The 19,382-nt window shown below is 41.0% G+C and overlaps 1 protein-coding gene across 1 annotated transcript in view; it reads right to left on the bottom strand.

Annotated features, from left to right (window-relative positions):
- Positions 1 to 19,382, bottom strand: part of cep295 (centrosomal protein 295) — a 61,237-nt gene that overhangs the window by 9,052 nt on the left and 32,803 nt on the right. Inside the window, 7 exon segments of the mRNA XM_055637293.1 lie at positions 3,974 to 4,145; positions 6,678 to 6,835; positions 9,532 to 9,774; positions 9,980 to 10,124; positions 11,948 to 12,045; positions 14,708 to 14,953; positions 16,331 to 16,510. Of these exon segments, the coding sequence (XP_055493268.1) occupies positions 3,974 to 4,145; positions 6,678 to 6,835; positions 9,532 to 9,774; positions 9,980 to 10,124; positions 11,948 to 12,045; positions 14,708 to 14,953; positions 16,331 to 16,510 (1,242 nt within the window).

The raw sequence follows: 19,382 nt of genomic DNA, 5'->3' as shown, positions 1-19,382 counted from the left end.
TCGCCACTCCCAAAAATGGCCTGTGCCTGTTAAAGTGAAAATGAATATGCCTTCCAATTGCGAAAAGGCCAATGGTCAAAGTCACTGAGAAAATATTGCCTGAAAGTTTGGGACTGCTGCTTTTGTAGAGGCACAATAATTGTGCTGCTCGCACTTGTGCTGAACTGCTGTCACTGTCCTGCAATATTACATACCTAGATGGGAAGGGTTTCTTCAGATCCTGGCAAATCTCCACAATTTCAAGATTTTTGCTTTTGGTAACAATGGTTATTTATATAATTTCGCATTTTCTATTAGTTTCAGTTGCCAACAACCTCAAATGAATGACAATCTGCCAATATTAGATTAATTTTAATTAAGATTTTGCAGTCACATGTTGCACACTCGCTTTCAAGTTACAACAAAATTAGTTCAAGATGTTTGTCATTTGGCCAAGCACCAATATGTGTAGCCATGGCTAAAAAAATGAAACAAATGCTGGGAGTGAAACAATTTGCAGAAAATTCTCCAAACAATCCCATGAAAATCCAATTAAAAATAAAGTTGAAATGATGAACAGAGAAAGGAGTAACATTTCAGGTATGTACAATTAGAGTTAAATCTCCCTTCTGATGTGGTGGGATTTATAGTCTGGACTTGGAGTTAACTGTTCACTGATGTTTCATATACTGGAATGGTAAAAAAAACATCCCAACATTGACCATGAAAATCCCTCACTGTTGTAAAAATCCATCAGGAACTAGTTCAGATAGGTAATAAATGGCCCCTTGGTCCATCTCGTCCATGCTGAAGTGCTCTCCCGAGCTAGTCCTATATCTCACTAATCCTTTCCCATCTATTAACCTACTAAATGCATTTTAAGAGTCAGAGTCCTGCAACACAGAAACAGAGCCTTTGGCCCAACTTGCCAGGCTGATCAAGATGCCCGATCTGCACAACTCTCACCTGCCCACATTTGGCCTATATCCCTCCAAACCTTACCCAATGGAGACAAAGTAAATTTCCTTTACCACTTGTGGCAATTCATTTCATATTGAAAACATGCCTCCAAGGTCTCCTTTTAACATTTCCCCTCTCACCTTAGTTCTCTAATTTTAGGGTCCCCTACAGAAAAGACTGGCTATTTACCTTATTCATGCTCCTGGTGATCTTATGTAGCTCTCAGGTCACACCTCAGCCTCCTTCACTCCAGGGAAAACAGTCTTGGGAGCCCTGTCTCCTTAAAAGTCAAGCTCTCCAATTCCAGCACCATCCTTGTAACTCTTTTCTGCACCCTTTGGCTTAATCACATTCTTCCAATATAAAATGTGACCAGTATTGCAAACAATAACCCATGGACAATCTCATCAATACTTTGTAGTACAGCAATGTTATGTTCCCAACGCTGGTCTAATGATGTTAAGTTGCACGCCTTCTTTGCCATCTTGTCTACCTGTATCACCACTTCCAGGGAACCATGTACAGGTACTTCTTCGATTCTTATTCTACAACACTCTCTCCAAGACTCTGTCATTTGCTGTGCAAGTCTTGTCCTGGTTTACCGTGCCAATATTTGTCATTTCAAACGAATTAAATTATATCTGACCTTCCTTTGCCCACTTTTTCAGTTAATCTAAATCAGGTTGTAACTTTTGACAATCATAAGAACATACGTGATAGGAGTAGAATTAGGCCATTCAGCCCATCACCTACTCTGCCATTCAATCATAGCTGTTCTATCTCTCCCTCCTAACCCCATTCTCCTGCCTTCTCTCCATAACCTCTGACACCTGTACTAATCAAGAATGTATCTATCTCTGCCTTAAATATATCCACCGACTTCGCCTCCACAGCCTTCTGTGGCAAGAATTCCACAGATTAAGCACCTTGACTAAATAAATTTCTCCTCATCTCCTTCCTAAAAGAATGTTCTTTAATTCTGAGGCTATAACCTCTAATCCTAGACTCATCTACTAGTGGAACCAATCTTACTTTACTGTCCACAACACCACCAATATCGGTATGACCCACACACTTACTAATCATGAAATAATTACTTACTACATTCACATCAAAAATATTAATAAAGATGACAAATAGGATTCTGAGCATCGATTGCTGTACCACACCACTGGATAAAGGCTTCCGATCTGAATAATAAACGTCCTTCTGATTCCTTACACCAAGCCAATTTGGCATTCAATTATAGTTCATCTGAACACCATGTGATTTCTACTATGGATCAGTCTACCATGCAGATCCCTGTGAAAAGCTTGCTCAAGTTCCTGGAGTGGTTGAGGTAGATGCGATAGTGGCATTTAAGAGACCTTTGGTTAGGCATATGGATATAGAAACATAGAAAATAGGTGCAGGAGGAGGCCTTCGAACCATTCATTGCGATCATGGCTGATCATCCCCAATCAATAACCCGTGCCTGCCTTCTCCCCATATGTAGGAAATGGAGGACTATAGATTATGTGCAGGCAGATAAGAGGTGGTCTTGGCATTATGTCCCGCGCAGACATAGTGGACGAACGCCCGGTTCTTGCACAGTACCATGATCTATCACAAAGCAATACAAAAATTGAAAATAAACTAAAAATAATTTAAAGGAAAAGTTTGCTTTCCATCAAACTGCAACCCAACTCAAATTTTGCATCTGATCAAACAGAGGATTCTTCAGAAATACTATCTTTGTCCAAGGGTTTACTTGGGATTCTCCACATTTGACTATATGCGTGCAAGTCCTGGACTTCCACTTCAATGCCAGCCGTTCAATTCAATGCTTCTGACATTTACCAGTGTAATCCGGGCCATCGTTTTACCAAATAGTCAGAGACTTATATTGTGATTGAATATGAAGGAACTTGGGATATAGTCTCATGAATATTGCTCAGTGCATTGGGTGGGTCAGTTTAAGAGCCAAGATAGTAAGATTCACAACTATCTACAAACTGAAGAATATGAAGTCACAAATGCTTCATTGACTAAAAAGGTCAGGATTGAATATCTATCTATCTATCTTCTATCTATACTTAACTAAAATTTTCATCTTGCCCTCTTCTGGTTGGCGTTGTTTTTAAATTTGCGCAAAAACGGTACCAGATAGCGCTACGATTTTTCACCACCTTACTCACCATTCACCTGTGCTGCAAGCGCACCAAGTTTTGTTCCGATCGGTGAAATATTACAAAAGTGATTGGTCTTCTCTCCTTTCATTCGCCAGGGAAGCAACGCCCCTTCCGACACCCGCTGTCAATCACCGACAGCGAGGAGAATAAAAGGAGCGCAGAGAAGGGCACGGGGCGGAGTGGGGGGTGAAGATCAGGGCCGTCACAACGGGAACCCATCAGCTGCACCTGCGCAGCTGGGGGCTATGCGCGAGTGATGGAATATTGCGTTGGGGGACCAGGCCTCCCGTGTGAGAATGGGGCCCAACGGGTCCCACTTAGTCTAGTTCTTATTAAAATTGCCTAAAAGTCTAAATTTATAGCAAGAATGTCAATGTCAAATCTACAAACATTTTTTGGAAGTTAGACATCAGTATTATTGTTAAAGGTCATAAAGGTTAAAGGACCGTTTAGGTCATATTTATTTAGGTCATAGGTCATATTTATTTTTAAAAATCTCAAAGATTAGCACCAATGATAACGACTGAATATGCAATATACCGAAGGTACAGAGGTGATTTTTATTGTGCAAATGAGCAGTAAGTTTCACAAATTATTTTGTAACTTAGGTAGGCTGCACTTTAAGCGTTGGATTTTCCAGGAGTTACAGTAGAATATTGCGTTGCATCAAACAGCTTTGCCACCTGTGATTTAAAGTTGGTTTCACTTTATTTAAGTTAGCAGAATTTTTTTTTTAATTTAAAGCTTAAATTTCTCCCTTGCTGCATATATTTTGTCTAACTAATCTGCATCTTTACTTTTAACAATCTTAATATGTCCAGACATTATGGTTTTTTTTCCCCATTTGGAGCCAAGACACTCACCCTCATTATAGGAGTGCTGAATGCACTCCTGGAATCGATCTGTGTCTGAAGCTGTTCTTCCAGAAACACGAGTGAGTACAATGTCATCATTGGAGGACTGCATCTCTGAGCTTGTGGCTGTGTTAGCATGCAGATTTCCTGAAATGTTGCCAATACTTGGGGAATTAGAATTCTAGAATGATTAAAAAGTTACTGTCAGCTTTTCCACTTATTAAAAAGTATTTTTCCAACATTGAGTTTGCACCTTATAGAGAATAAACATCAATGAACCCTTAGCACAAAGATGAATACTGACTATTTCATTCCGACCCTATAGACTTTAAAACATTGCAATTTCTAACATTCAGAAAAACTACAGGACATAGCATTGCAGTTTAGATAACTGACAGAATTCACACAAAAACACCAAAACATTGAGATACAGAATTTTAAAAATCAGTCTTTCAGAAAGTATGCTAAAAAACACAAAATGTATCGATAACTAAATCGGGTTAATCGAGGAGGCCCCATTTGGAGTATTGTGTTCAGTTTTGGTCACAGTGCTATAGGAAAGATTCTGTTTAGCTGGAAAGGGCACAGATAAGGTTGGGCAGATTTGGACTTTATTCCTTGGAGAACAATGGCTGAAGGTGATCTGAAAGAGGTGTAGAAAATCCTTAATGCAAATAGGGCGAATGCAGAGTCTTTTTCCCCAGGGTAGGGGAATTAAGAGGACATGGGTTTAAAGTGAGATGGGAAGGATTTAAGAATATTCCAAGATGCAACTTTTTCCCAATGGGGAGTATATGGAGCAAGTTGCCATAGGAAGTTGTTTTAGCAGGTATAACAACAACATTTAAAAGGTATATACATGAATAAGAAAGGGTTAGAGGAATATAAAGGTCAAACACTCCATTGAATTAGGACTCGTTTATATGGGGTAATTTGTTTACATGGGTAACTTGTTCGGAATGGACAAGCTCGGCCATAGGGTCTGTTATGGTGCTGTATGACTAAAACTCAGGCTGCTAGTTGGGAATGCAAAGCTACTTCAGGGAATTTACTTTTGAAACTGACAAGGCAATCTCTTCAACATACATTTCTAGCTAATTAAAACCAAAACCCTTCCTTCTTCTGTCTACAGAACAGTCAGAATTCCCTAACCTACGGTGACCCGCAGTGGAATTCCGGTGGAGAGAAAAACTTCCCATAGAAACATATCACTATTTATATACAGGATTCAATGGAGGGAAAAAAAGGTTGCATTGTTGAAAATAGGCTTTCTAGGAACACAATAACGCCATAATGCAGGGGGACACTATATGTCATTTTAACATTAAAAAAATAGCAATGTAATGTCAGAAGCAGACAACAGAACATTAAAAGTTTTCATTCTTCATAAAGTCCCAAACCAATTCAAATAACCTTAACTGATCCATTTTAAAATCCTCACTTACCGCAGCTTTCTCCTTACAAGAATCCTTGCATATAGATTTTCCCTTGATTCTCTAGCCCTTTCAGCTGTTTTGCCCATTTCATAGATTCCACAATATAGATACAATATTAAATTACACCTTCACTTCCACTTCATCAGAAGACTAAGGACATTCGCCATGTTCCCAATTACTATAAACAATTTCCATTCATGCATCATAGAAAACATCCTCTCAGGTTGCATCACATCTTAGTACGGCCTAAGAAACTGCAGTATCACGGATGCACTCAGTCTGTCACGTAAACCACTGGCATAACCATCAACCTCTCCCCCTTCCCCAATAGACCATCTACACTGCATCAGAAATACAGCCAACATAATCAAAGGGCCAGACAACCAATCTTTCTTTCCCCCTCTTCCGACAGGCAGCAGAGACAAAAGCACATACCACCAGTTTTAAGAAAAGTTTTCTTCCTGCTGCTATTAGACACTTGAACAAACCTCTCGCATGCTAAGGATATATCCCTGATTTTACAATCTTCCACATTGCGGCATTCGCACTTTTGATATCTACACTTTCACTGCAGCTGTATAATGCTATATTCTGCACTCAGTCTAGTTTCTCTTTTGCATTACCTGTGGTATTCATGGATCTGCCTGGAAAGGACCCAATCTGCCTGGACAGGAGTGCAGTGCAAGGGGGGGGGGGGAGAGATTTGGATAAGCCATAGACCGATTATGATTAGTCTGGATGGATTGGTGCATGAAAAAGAGCGTCTCAAATGTGTTAGATCTGTCCAAAGAGATCAACAAGAGGGTAGGTAGAGGAAGGCTAGATCACATAAAATCCAAGATCAGCTAGCCAACTGGAATCAAAGCTGATCTGCAGGATATAATTAAAGCATAGTTATGGAGGGTAGTTTTTAGAAAGGTTTGCTGCAAGAGTCAGTAGCGGACTCACTCTTGTTTATATTAATGATTTTGATGACAATGTAGTTTTGCAGAATTGCAGATGAATCTTATGCAGATTCTTTTTCCAGTAATTTCCAAGGCAATTATGTTAAAATCACCAGCCTGAAATTACCTGACTTTTCCCTACTCAGATTCGCATCAGATTTGTTGTCCTCTAATCACCTGGCACTTCTTCAAAGAACAGATTTGAAAAAGAGCCAAAGTAATTTCTCTCTTGCTTTCCATAGCAACAAAATACATCTTGGTTTCACTACAAAATACCGTGTGCATAAATAAAAATCAGCAACTTGGGTTCAACATTAAAATTATTCTGAGCACCTTGCTGATGGTAGGAGATAAAGAAGAACTGGAAATGCTAAAGTTGGGTCTAGTCTCTGGAGGCTGAAATTCAAAATTAGAATCCTGTTGGCAATTCTGGAGCTTAAGAAAGAGGCGAGGGAATTCCGGGTCTGAAATGTCATCACTAGTTGTAGAGCCTGTAAAATAAAATAATACATTCCTTATACAGAGCAACAACAATGAAACTTCGCAAACTTAATGACTGTACTAAAATAAGTGAACAAATACCTCACAAAAAAAAAGTTAGTGTGCTGCAACAACATAATTAACCATTAAACAAGCATTCTCTGTTCATTCCGCAAATGAACACTTGGGCTTCCTGTACAGTTTCTCAAAAGAAGCAATGCACATCGATGCTTGACTTCATAAGCTGGGCATAAATTACAAAAAGGTTGAGAGTGAAACTTTACAAAACACTGGCCAAACATCATTGGAATTGTGTACATTTCTGTTTGCTATATGATAGGACGGATGCAATTCGGATGGAGAACATGCAAAGGAGAATCACCTAGATGTTGCCTGGTTTAGAGGAAAAGAAGATTGAATCGGCTTGGTTCGTTTTGACTGGAGCAAAAGACTATCATTAGGGATCAAAGAGACTATCACTAGGGATAACAAAAACAAGAGGGCATAGGTTTAAGGTTAAAGGAAGGAATTTTAAAGAACTGAGGAGAAAGTAAAAAAAAGTGGCAGAGATCTGCGATCAGCAGAAGTGGCAAAAACATAATCACCATGATTGAGGCATTTAGACAGGGGCATATAGACAAGGCATAGAAGGATAAAGACACTACAGGCCAATGGCATATGGGGGAGGAGGTCAAATCAGCATGGACAATATAGCCAAAGGTCCTGTTTTCGTGCTGTATGACTATAATTCTATACACTGTACATCACTGGCAAATAGGCTACAGCTTAATAGTATGCTGGATTGATACCTTTAGGAATGCATTGCACTTTCTTGCGATTGCACAAAAAAAGATGCAGGATAGCATAAAAATACAGTAAACATTGGTTTTAACAGATCCTTTTATAACGGATTTTGGATTTAGGATTTAGGAGACAGACCTGCCGACACACCCCCAGCTCGCACCGTCTCCATGGCTGTTTATAGTCCCAGTTTCTGATGCCATGCCTGACTTGCAAGATGCACCAGAAAGCCCTTTATCACCCACCACGTGGTCCAGTGACACGGCTGTTGTTGCGGCTCACGTTATAACCCTTGGGGACAGCACTTTCTTTGGAGAGCTGCCACCATCAGAACAAGCTGATTCACCGTGCAGCTCCCTCCCCTCTAACCAGCTGCTGTTTCAGTGCAGTATCAGTGGCTAGCTTTAAAGGTGAAACAGCAAAGTGCAGGAGTAATCAGTCTGAAGAAGGGTCCTGAAGTCACCTATCCATGTTCTCCAGCAATGCTGCCTGACCCGCTGAGTCACTTCAGCACTTCGTGTCTCTTGTGTGTATCAACCATCATCTTTCTATTCTTTGTTTCAACTACATACAACGATAATACCTTACTCGTTTATAGTATCCAATCGGCAATAAAGGACCCCCCCCCCCCCCCCGCACCCCACGGTCCGTTATCTCAAGGGTTTACTATATCCTACAATGCTTAAAAAAGAGCCAGAATCAGTAAGATAAGCACAATTTTTAAAAATGCCATTTATTATAAGCTGGGTATTCGATTGTGCTCAACTGGACTAGATGAGATGGGACAGACACAGTAACTCTGGCCTCCAGAAAGGGGCAATTTGGCAATGTGTAATAAAATCTGAATGACAAGGTCTCAGATGAGAATGACTTGCCACCTAAGGCTGTTCCACAAAGTGATCCACCAGCCTTTCACAGAAAGCAAGGTGAGGGAGAGGTTTGGGAGTGCCTTATTTTCAGTCATGACGAGGAAACAATTTCAATATTTTGTCATTCTGATTTTCAACTATTAAAATTGCAGTGAATAATTATAAAATGGTAAAGAAATGAAAATTGAGAATGAGAAATATTTAAAGTATGTTACAGCATTGATTAGAAACAAATAAAAATTAACATTTTTAATCAGATAAATGGGGATTCCAATCCCGACAAGTTGGATTTCCCAACATGTCCATGCTCCACCAACGGTTGCCATGTGAAGACCAGCCATGGAGCAGAATGGCTGTCGCTTTCTCCACTACGCCTCTCATCCTTGGAAGTTGTCGGCAACTCTGGGGGAGGCGGCAGCACTGGTGGATGAAGAGTGGATCAAGCAATGCTGACAGGAAGACCCAGCAGCTGGTGAGAGGAGAGGGAGCCCCACGGTGACTGAGCACATCCTGTTGGAGGTGGCAGCCTAAAGAAAGCGCTGCTGGCCAGGGGCTACAACATGAGGCACAACAAAAACCATCTCAACTGGGTGGTGCGGCTACTGGTGAAGAAGGGCTCGCTGGTGCCCTCATGCAAGATGTCTGTGACTCAGCCAGGAGTTGCTCTCCACTGCCTTCCTTGTTCTCGCTCGCCTTCCCAGTGTCACACCGACAGTGGCTGAAACGGGAAGAGCAGCGAGCCCGGGCTTTTAAATGTATGATGCGGACGAGAAGCTCTGGTAGTCCTCCCATTGCAATAACAGGTCATTCAGGAAATGAGACTACCTCTTGTGAATTGTTTACGTTAGTACAATTTTATGCAAGTCTCGGAGTACCTGTACATTTTATTAGCGTACCCTGCTTATAACAAGTGGCAGTATAATTCAATCTACTGACATTTAACTTTATTATAACATGCAGTCTTAACTTTATTGAAAGCTTAAATAGGATTAAAGACATTTTCTTGGCTTCTTGATTTTTACAAAAAATACATTTACCTTGATAGTTTCCACCCGAACACAGTAATTTATTTAAATCTTGGATGTACTTATCAATTATTTTTTGAGTTTTGCTTTCATTATCTGTACATGTTTCCTCATTGGAGGTAGAAAGATTTTTTTGGATCTTCACTATTTCTTTGCAAACACGGAGTGAATATGGCAAACTTGATGCACACGAAGACGAGGTATGAGTTGATTGTCTATTGGGAATGTCATGAATGGTATACTGATAGTGAGCTGCTGAAAATAAAGAGAATTTGAATAACATTCTATTAACTACCCATTAATTTTCAGTGCAAATGATAGCAACAACAACAACCAAGGCAAAATAAATCACCTGGTTTTTAAAAATTGAGCACTTAAGATTGATTTAAGGTGCATCTACATTGCACTGTTATTGGTATTGCACAAGAAACCAGATACTTCAACATCAAATGCTGCAAACCTGAACTGATAGCATCAGGAGCTGTTTGTTCACTCAAAGAAAAACTCCCTGTGGACAATGTTGTGGTAGACTTTTGATCTGCCTCTGAAGTTTGTTCATTGGCATTGAAACTGTTTGTGTCATCAGATGAATCGTGAGAAAATATCTAAACCAAACAAAAATGTAAAGCTAAACCATGACATTACCATAAAAAAAAGTTGCAAATACACTACAGCCACAGATTTAAGATAAAACATTATGCATCATACTTCCATTGTATTCACTTTTTGGGGAGAGATGTAGGTGTCACTGGCAAGAACCACATTTAATGCACATCAATCATTCCCAAATGGATTGCAGCACTTGTCCTTTGTGAGGGCAATGTTGCTGGATAGAAGTTGCCAAGTGTATGTGCAGGAAACGGAATCTCCTGCATCTGCGGTACTCTATTTCAATTCTGTCTAAATTCACCACTAATTTCTAAGCATATTTGAATGACAACAGCTAGAACTCATTATTCTGTACTCACGTTATCAATATTATTGTATTTAAAATACTGTATGGAACTGTATAGACTGCACCACAGTGCAGCATGTACTAAAGTTTCTCAACTATTTGATTCAGTATCAATTGGAAGGATAGATTTCAACCATTTGATTATGGAGTTGGAGAAAGCATAGAATAACATAGCTTAAGCACAAAATCAAGCACTTATGAAAACCACATAAACGAGTCACCATTATATACTGAGCTCAGTTCAAGTGTAATAGATATCATTTAATATTTATTTAAATATCAATTAGAATATTTACATCATTGCTCAGCACAAAAACACAGTCGCAGTCAAGCAACAATCAGTTGCACATACACATCATGCATTCAGCACAAAAACTACAATCTCAACCAAGCCACACCCATTTTGCACACACAAAAACATTCAATACATTCGCAAAACACAACAACATACCGAGCTCAGTTCAAGTGTAGTCAACATCACTGGGACTTTTAGAAATCAGTGTAAGTATATTTACATCATTGCTCAGTATTGAGGATAGAACTGCTCACACACAGTTTTCATTACATAGACACACATGCTCACACAAAGCATTCATTACATAGAAAGATGTGCCTGGTCTGCTTTGGCTTGCGCTTATATCTCCAAAGTCGAAATTGAACCCGGAATATTCTACTTGGTCTGCAACTGACATCACTCAAACAAAAAAAAACTTGTTCGTAATGCGCTCAACCTCATTCTTAGTGAAGCTCCACACCACCATGCCATTTTCACATACAAGGTCAATCTTTATGTCGCCCAATTCCATGTTAGAGTCATCCATGTTATATTAAAGGCAAAAACAAACACCGATTTTCAGTTTTAAAAAAAAATGGAGGGCTAAGGCTGACAATAAATATCAAAGAAAAAAAGAAAAATATGCACTTAAAAGATATCACCTCATCTGATCTGAAGGAGGATCCCAACTGGAAACATCGCCTATCCATTTTTTCCAGATACAGCCTGACCTGCTGAGTTTTGCGCCTACCTTTCGTCCTGCCCTTTCTCTCTTCCAGCTTTCCTCTCTGCACCCCCCCCCTCACATTAGTCTGAAGAATGGTCCAGACCCAAAATATCAATCTATGTTCAAGAGATGCTGTCAGACAGTTACTCCAGCACTGTCTTTTTTTTTTTTTCTATCCTTTGCATTGTTTGCCTAAAATTTTGAAAATGTGCGGCACAGATCCAAAGAAAGCTTAATTTGTTGCATCGTAAGACGCAGATCTGAGTGTGCAATTTCTGAATTAGAAGGATCAGAAATTATGAGAATTAAATGACGATTTATTTAGTGATTTATAATTTGTTGATTTTTTGAAAGGAATAGGCATAAGCCTGGCATTACTCTAATGTGCATCATCACAAAAAAAACACAAACATCAGAACAAATGTCACAATTCCAAAATAGTGAAGATGTGAATAATAAAATAATTACCTACCATATCAGTGATGTTATACGGCGATGAAGTTGGGCCACTGTATTGAAGTGCATCTCTTTCAACATTGGCAGAATAACTTGGTGACTTTGAGAGAGAAGCTGAAGGTATTGTAAAGAGATTCAATTTATAGCCAGACTGAATGAAAATAAGAGTATGCTTTTTGGCCTCTCAAGATCATCGATCAACAGGTCAACATTATTTTCTAAATGCATACGGTGATGTCATAGTGATTAATAATGATACTAGACTAAGTGGGACCCGTTGGGTCCCAGCATCACACAGGAGGGTTGGTCATCCAACGCAATATTCCACCTCTCCACCAATTCTAATATTGGTGGCCAGTTGGGGGAAAGGGGGCTTTCTGGAGCGCTAGTATGGGTGTTGTGGGCTAAAGGGACTGGTTTCCAGAGGGCTAGTATGCAAATTGTGCGCCAAATGGATTCTTGGGCTGGCGTCTCAGTCAATCAAGCCTGTTGTGCTGGCAACTCACTCACTCACGGCTGGTGGGCTGGTAGTTGACTCACGGCTAATCCTTGAAATTCTATTTCAAGCAGGGTATAAGGCCACTAAATTCAAGTGCAGTTTCTTACCACTTCTAGCAGGGTGCAAGGCCACCAAATTCAAGTGCAGTTTCATACCATTTGAAGTAGGGTGCAAAGCCACTAAAGACAGCGAGTCGTGACCTCTCCCTCCTCCATCTTGCAGAGACTGAGCCACACCCAAGCCATCATTTGCAGTAAGTGGTCTTTCAACTTCAAGCCAAAGCAACCAAGCCACCATTTGCGGTAATAGTGCCTTTCAACTTCAAACCAAAGCTCCCAAGCCACCATTTGCAGTAAGTAGTGCTTTCAACTACAAGCCAAAACACCCAAGCCACCATTTGCAGTAAGTAGTGCCTTTCAACTTCAAGCCAAAGCAACCAATCCACCATTTGCAGTAAGTAGTGCTTTCAACTACAAGCCAAAACACCCAAGCCACCATTTGCAGTAAGTAGTGCCTTTCAACTTCAAGCCAAAACAACCAAGCCACCATTTGCAGTAATAATGCCTTTCAACTTCAAACCAAAGCTCCCAAGCCACCATTTGCAGTAAGTAGTGCTTTCAACTTCATGCCACCATTTGCAGTAAGTGGTGCCTTTCAAATTCAAGCCAATGCTCCCACGCCCCCCATTTGCAGTTAGTGCCTTTCAACTTCAAGCCACCATTTTCAGTAAGTAGTGCCTTTCAACTTCATGCCACCATTTGCAATAAGTAGTGCCTTTCAATTTCAAGACACACCCAAGCCAAGCCAACCGGGGGGGGGGGCGCTAGTATGAATCATTTTAGAACCAATAAACCAATAGACATTTTTTGCAAGCTTTAGAACCAATGGACATTTTTTGCAAGCATTTTTTTAGAACCAATAGACATTTTTTTGCAAGCTTTAGAACCAATAGGGACACTTTTTGCAAGTTTAGAACCAATAGACATTTTTTTTGCAAGCTTTAGAGCCAATAGACACATTCTGCAAGCATTTTAGAACCACTAAGGGCACTTACATTTGAGTAGACATGTGTTCAGTGTTATTCACAGCTCAGAGAAACGTGACCCTCTGCCTTCCTCCATCTTGAAGAGTGAGTGAGGCACACCACTTCCTGGTTTTATAGTCCCTCCCCCCTGCCGGGGAGGGACTATAAAATATCTCTGTCATTTCTAATCGACGGGAAAAATCCTCGGCACACATGCGGTGGAGGGGGGCTCTGAGCAAGGTGGCCAAAAATGACGGCCATAGGTGGCGGCGTTCTCTCGGAAATTGCAGCACAGATGGCCAAAAGCGGTCAAGAACAGACTTTTAGTAATATAGATAGTGCAGCATTATGATTAATATTATTGGGCTAGTTAACAAGGGACCTGGGCAAATGATCAAGAAATAAGTTCAAATCTCATTTCATCCAAACATTTTAAATTCCATTAAGGAAATCAAACTCTGACGTAAAAATCTAGTAACCTGTTAAGTAGACCAACATTTTCAAAACTCGCACAAGGTCTTTGATATCATGCACTTTCCATAACTTAATATATTTTCTTTGTTTTCAACGCTAATATTTTAAAAGATTCATAACCTTTTGGATTTAACAACAATACAACTGCACATAGCTGTGAATCTGCTAATTAAAACATTTAAATTAACAATTTCTTTGGAATAATGAAATCTGAACATTTAGGAATATTGTATCAATGATAGAACAATTAAGCACAGAATCAGAAGTGTTGATATAAGTGGTTGGCAAGGGTCAAGACCACAGAGAAGTGCAAAGGCAATGATAGGTTTACTCCCCCCCACTCCCACCCCCCCCCCCCCCCCCACCCCCCCCCCCCCCTCCCCCCCCCCCTCCCTCCCTCCCCCTTAACAATGACTGAAGAATTAGAAATACATAGATTCTGGGGGGTAGGAGAGAGGGAAGAGAGTAGAGTGAGCATAAAGGCAAGGGCAAGAAAGTTTACATGGATGAAATGTGGAAGGCCGATTTGAGACTAGGTGCCTGATTGAAAATTGATCTTGAGCTATAAATAGGGCATTCTTGGCTTCAGTTTACAGTTAAAGATAAATTGAGCCTGTAATTGGAAAAGGAGTTTCTACTCATACACTACAAAATATCAGATCAGCAAATCTGACAATTTAAAGGCTTGATATGAAAGCAGGAGATAACATGAAACTGGTAATCACCACCTTTGAAATGAAAGCTATGAGGTTTTAATGAACCACACAATACACACTCACATTGTTTATCTTGTCCAGGAAGACAACTAGTTCCCAATTTCAGCTTCTCTCTCCAAGTTAGTCTTCCTGTTTGAATGGATTCTGCAGTACTTTCTAGCACATTAGAACTTTGCTGACTGCTGTCCGTTGACATGTTCGACAAATCCAATTCTATTACTTCAGAGGAATAAGAAGGATCCATTCTCCTTGATATTAATTCTCCACCTTCTGTCTTGCAGCAGTTATGTGAAGATGTCATTCTGTTAACTGAAAAAGAGCAAGCTATCTCTGACGCCATTGAACCCGAGATGGCACTATCATAAAATAAAAACTATGTGCACAATCTGATGGCAATAACATACCCCACCCAAAAAGAGGCAGGTGATAAATTTTCATCCATAGTGCAGAAAATTAACTGAAACTGTGTGCTGCTTGTCCAAAATCAGCCAGTCCCAGACTACACAATCATAATTTGTTGGAGGCATAAAGCACTTTGTAAGAGCCAAGAAGGCAACTGGCCAAAGTAGTATTCTTCATTCATTTTTGCATGAGAGTAGCAAACAAACTGGTAAAAAGTAGTTTCCTATGTGCATAAGTCAGATTAAGTATTCACTAATTTATAACCCCTGCTAAAATTACATTCAAAAGAGAACACTATTCCCCTAGGCAATCTGCAATTGTATTTTACTTTAAATTTGAAAGAGTTTAATGTTTAATTTGCTTGGTTATATCCATGATTACATCAGGGCAAGGTGGAAAAAATGATTAGCAGTAAGACCGACCTTCAGTAACATGTTTACTATAAATATAGAAATTTATAAGACCGTAATATAGAAATAATCCAAAATATAAATCCAGCTTCATTTACAAACAATGAATTAAAACAATCACAATACAAAAATATATTAAGATCAAATGATAGAACTGCATAGTGCACAAACAAAAATAATATTCCTTAGTTAATCAAGCTTTGACTTCGTAACAACATATAGGCACATAGATCCTGCTTTCCTGCTATATCTATGACCTATCAGGTCTGTAACAACCAATGGTCCTTTATTGTCATGTAAGGAATGCATAGTGAAATTATTTTAAAAAAAAAATATTACAGCTTGCAAATGCACGTCACCATTTTTTGGTGCCATTTATACAAAGCAATTTCCCCAAATCTATCACTCATCTACATTAAAGACAATTTAGTGGCAATTAACCCATCAACCCACATAGCTTTGGGATGTAGGAAGAATCCAGAGCACCTAGAAGAAACCTGCAATCACAGTGATGATGTGCAAACTCCACGAAGACAGTAAAGATCAGGATTAAATGTGTTTTTTTTTGTGATCTGTTGTTTTTAAATGTATGACTGACCTGGCCAATGACATTCCTCGTATGTTGTAAAACATACTTGGCGAATAAAGTGCGATTCTGATTCTGAAATCTGAGTTTCTGGCACCACAAAGCAGGGACTCCGATAACTGCATTCCTGTGCCACCCTAGTCTAAAACATTTGGAAAATAACATTTTGTCGGTATGTCATACTCCAGTAAGTAATTCCTTCTTTTGAAAGCTTTCCCGGGATCTTATAACTGTGGAGCAATACTTTATTGCTCTTCTTTTATCATACATGAATTGAAAAAAGCATACCAGAGATAGACAGCCTGTCACTTTTTGGCGATTCCACCTCCTGAATGGAGCTTAATTCATGCTGTGCAAGTAATCCACAAAGCCCCAACCTCGTCTTAGTTACTGGTGGTTTAGAAGGCCTCAAATGTTGAACCTCTCCTGTAACATCTTCAACATTTGCAGTATCCGCAGGATAATCACCTTTGAAATATAGGAATACTACAATAAAAACATTGTTCTAATCAAATTTGACAAAAAATATGCCTAAAGATCTATATTGCACAGGGTTGATAAATGAAAATGTATTCATGGAGCAGTGCTGGTTGAAGAAGCAATTTTGTGGAAACCATGTGTGCTTTATTTTTAATAACAAATTACTCTCAATTAAAATGCAAAACTAAACTTTAGTAAAATTCTTAAATATTCTGCATTAATGATATATATGCTTTATTCTCTTATTTTAGATGGTAACCTTGATTAAAGTTCAAATGACATGCACCAACTTGCCTATGTATCTATTTTACCAGATGATCTAATCATTAATCATAAATAGCCAAAAAAGAAAAATCTTAAAGTTTTGTGATTGACCAAATTTTTGCCTGTAACCATAGTCCTCTAGATGCCACTAAAGCCAACATTTTAATAGTTCTGGGAGATATAGTCCCGACATCAAATATCAATGTTCTCCAGAGACGCTGCCTGACCCGCTGAACTATTCCAGTACTTTGTTTTTCTGGTGAAACAGCTGAAGTTCCCACTGCACATTGCCACGACCACCCTGAGGCCAGATATCCTCCTGGTCTCAGAGGCGACCAAAAACATCAAGAGTCAAGAGTCAAGAGTCAATTTAATTGTCATTTGGACCCCTGGAGGTCCAAACGAAATGCCGTTTCTGCAGCCATACATTACACACAAATAGACCTCAGACACAACATAATTACATTTAACATAAACATCCATCACATAGCTGTGATGGAAGGCCAAATAAACTTCTCTCTCCACTGCACTCTCCCCCCCCCCGATGTCAGAGTCAAAGTCATAGCCCCCGGCTGGCGATGGCGATTGTCCCGCGGCCATTAAAGCCACGCCGGGTGGTGCGAGGTCGCACACCGGGTCTTGATGTTGGAGCCCCCGGTGTGCGCTCGCAAAGTCCGCGGCCATTCCAGCCGCGCGGGGCAGTGGTGTCAGGCCCCGCTCCAGGAGCTCTTCGACCCCGCAACTCGGGCGGGAGAAGTCGCCGCTGCAGAAGCCCCGAAAAGCGGTCTCCCCCCAGGGAGCCGTGGGCTCCCGGCGCCGTCGTCCACAGACCTGTAGAGAGCCTCCGACTCTCCGGCAGCAGCAGCAGCAGCAGCAGCAGCGCTCCTCCACCGCTCCGGACTCGGCCAGCTCCGCGACGGTGAGGTGAGTCGACACCTGAGTCCCCGGTCTCTTCCTGTTGGAGGCCGCTCCTCGTTGCGGCCTCAACGACGACTGAGACCCGACGAGAAAAGGTCGGGTCTCCAGTGCAGGGAGAGATTCAAAAGTTTCCCCCCCCCTCCCACCCCACCCCCCCCCCCCCACACCCCCCACACATACACCCCAACATAAAATAAAAAACACTACATAAAAACACAGACAAAAATAATAAAAACGCGGACAGGCTGCAGAGGCCGCTGCTGGCCAGAGCCGCGCCGCCTACCGTCTTGTTGGAAATGACTGTGCCGTGGGAGGACCGTCTGGAGGAGGCCCACGAGAGGAAGATGGCCAAGTATGATGAGCTGGTCATAGACTGCCGCAAGCAGGGCTGGAAGGCAAGGTGTATGCCCATCGAGGTTGGCTGCAGAGGTTTTGCAGGGCAATCGTTCTACAATGCCTTGAGTGCACTGGGCATAAATGGAGTGGCGAGGAGAAAGGCCATCAAGAACACCACAGAGGCAGTGGAGAAGGCCTCGAGGTGGCTCTGGATCAGGAGAGGAGGTCCATGGGGAGGAGCGAATTGCACCTGAACACAAGTCGTGGTCTGATCAACCACAGCTGGTCGCCTGGGTGAGGGTGTCTGATGTTGAAAGACCCGAAACGCCCAATGACCCCAGGTTACATCACTGATGATGTGTTCAGGAGCATCTATCGATGTATTTGTATCAATTAAAAAAACATAAACCGGCATCTGCAGTTCCTTATTTTTCCATTAGATTTTGTTCTTTACCTCCTGAGGAGGCTCAAGAAAGCTCACCTGTCCCCCCAGATCCTGACCAACTTTTACCGCTGTACCATCGAAAGCATCCTGACCACCTGCTTCACGGTATGGTACAGCAGTTGCATCGCAGCGGATAGGAAGGCACTACAACGGGTGGTGAAAACTGCTCAGCACATCATCGCTGCCCCGCTCCCTGCCATGGATGCCCTCCACCGAAAACGGTGTCTGAGATGGGCCAGGAAGATCATCAAGGACCCCTCTCACCCTAACCATGGACTGTTTGCCCTCCTCCCATCAGGGAGGCGGTACAGGAGCCTCAGGTCTCGAACTAGCAGGATGAGGAACAGCTTTTTCAACAGCACACTTACATTGCTGAACTCGGAGTCCCGTCGCTAGATACCTTTGGTCTCTCCATCCACATTGTTAACCAGTACTCTTCTTACTCTAATGTATGCTTGTTCTGTATTTTTCTGTATTTTTTTTAAAATGATTCCTATCTTGCACTATGACTATGACCAGACGCTAAACTGCATTTCGTTGTACCTATACTTGTATCTGTGCAATGAAATAAAGTTGAATTGAATTGAATTGAAAAAGTTTTATGGCACATTTGCCCATTTACTGACACTTTCCTCCCATCATTTTACAGAGCGTTTGGGCTTTTAAACTTTAGACACAAAATGGAGCAACTGAGTGGGTCAGGCAGCATCTCTGGAGAAAATGGATAGGCGATGTTTCTGGTCAGGAACATTCCTCTAGGGAGAGTGTGGAGAAAAAACTGAGGCAAAAAAACCTAATTGGAGCTGGCAACAGTTGACCCCCAGGCAAAGTGGTTCTCTGATTGGCTGACTGGCTAGGGACCATTATGAGCCAGACAGATACATAGTTGTGAACTGT

The sequence above is a fragment of the Leucoraja erinacea genome, chromosome 6 (genome assembly GCF_028641065.1).
Source record: "Leucoraja erinacea ecotype New England chromosome 6, Leri_hhj_1, whole genome shotgun sequence".
NCBI lineage: Eukaryota > Metazoa > Chordata > Chondrichthyes > Rajiformes > Rajidae > Leucoraja > Leucoraja erinaceus.
The sequence above is the reverse complement of the archived record's forward strand: the minus strand, read 5'-3'. Positions and strand labels throughout refer to the sequence as shown.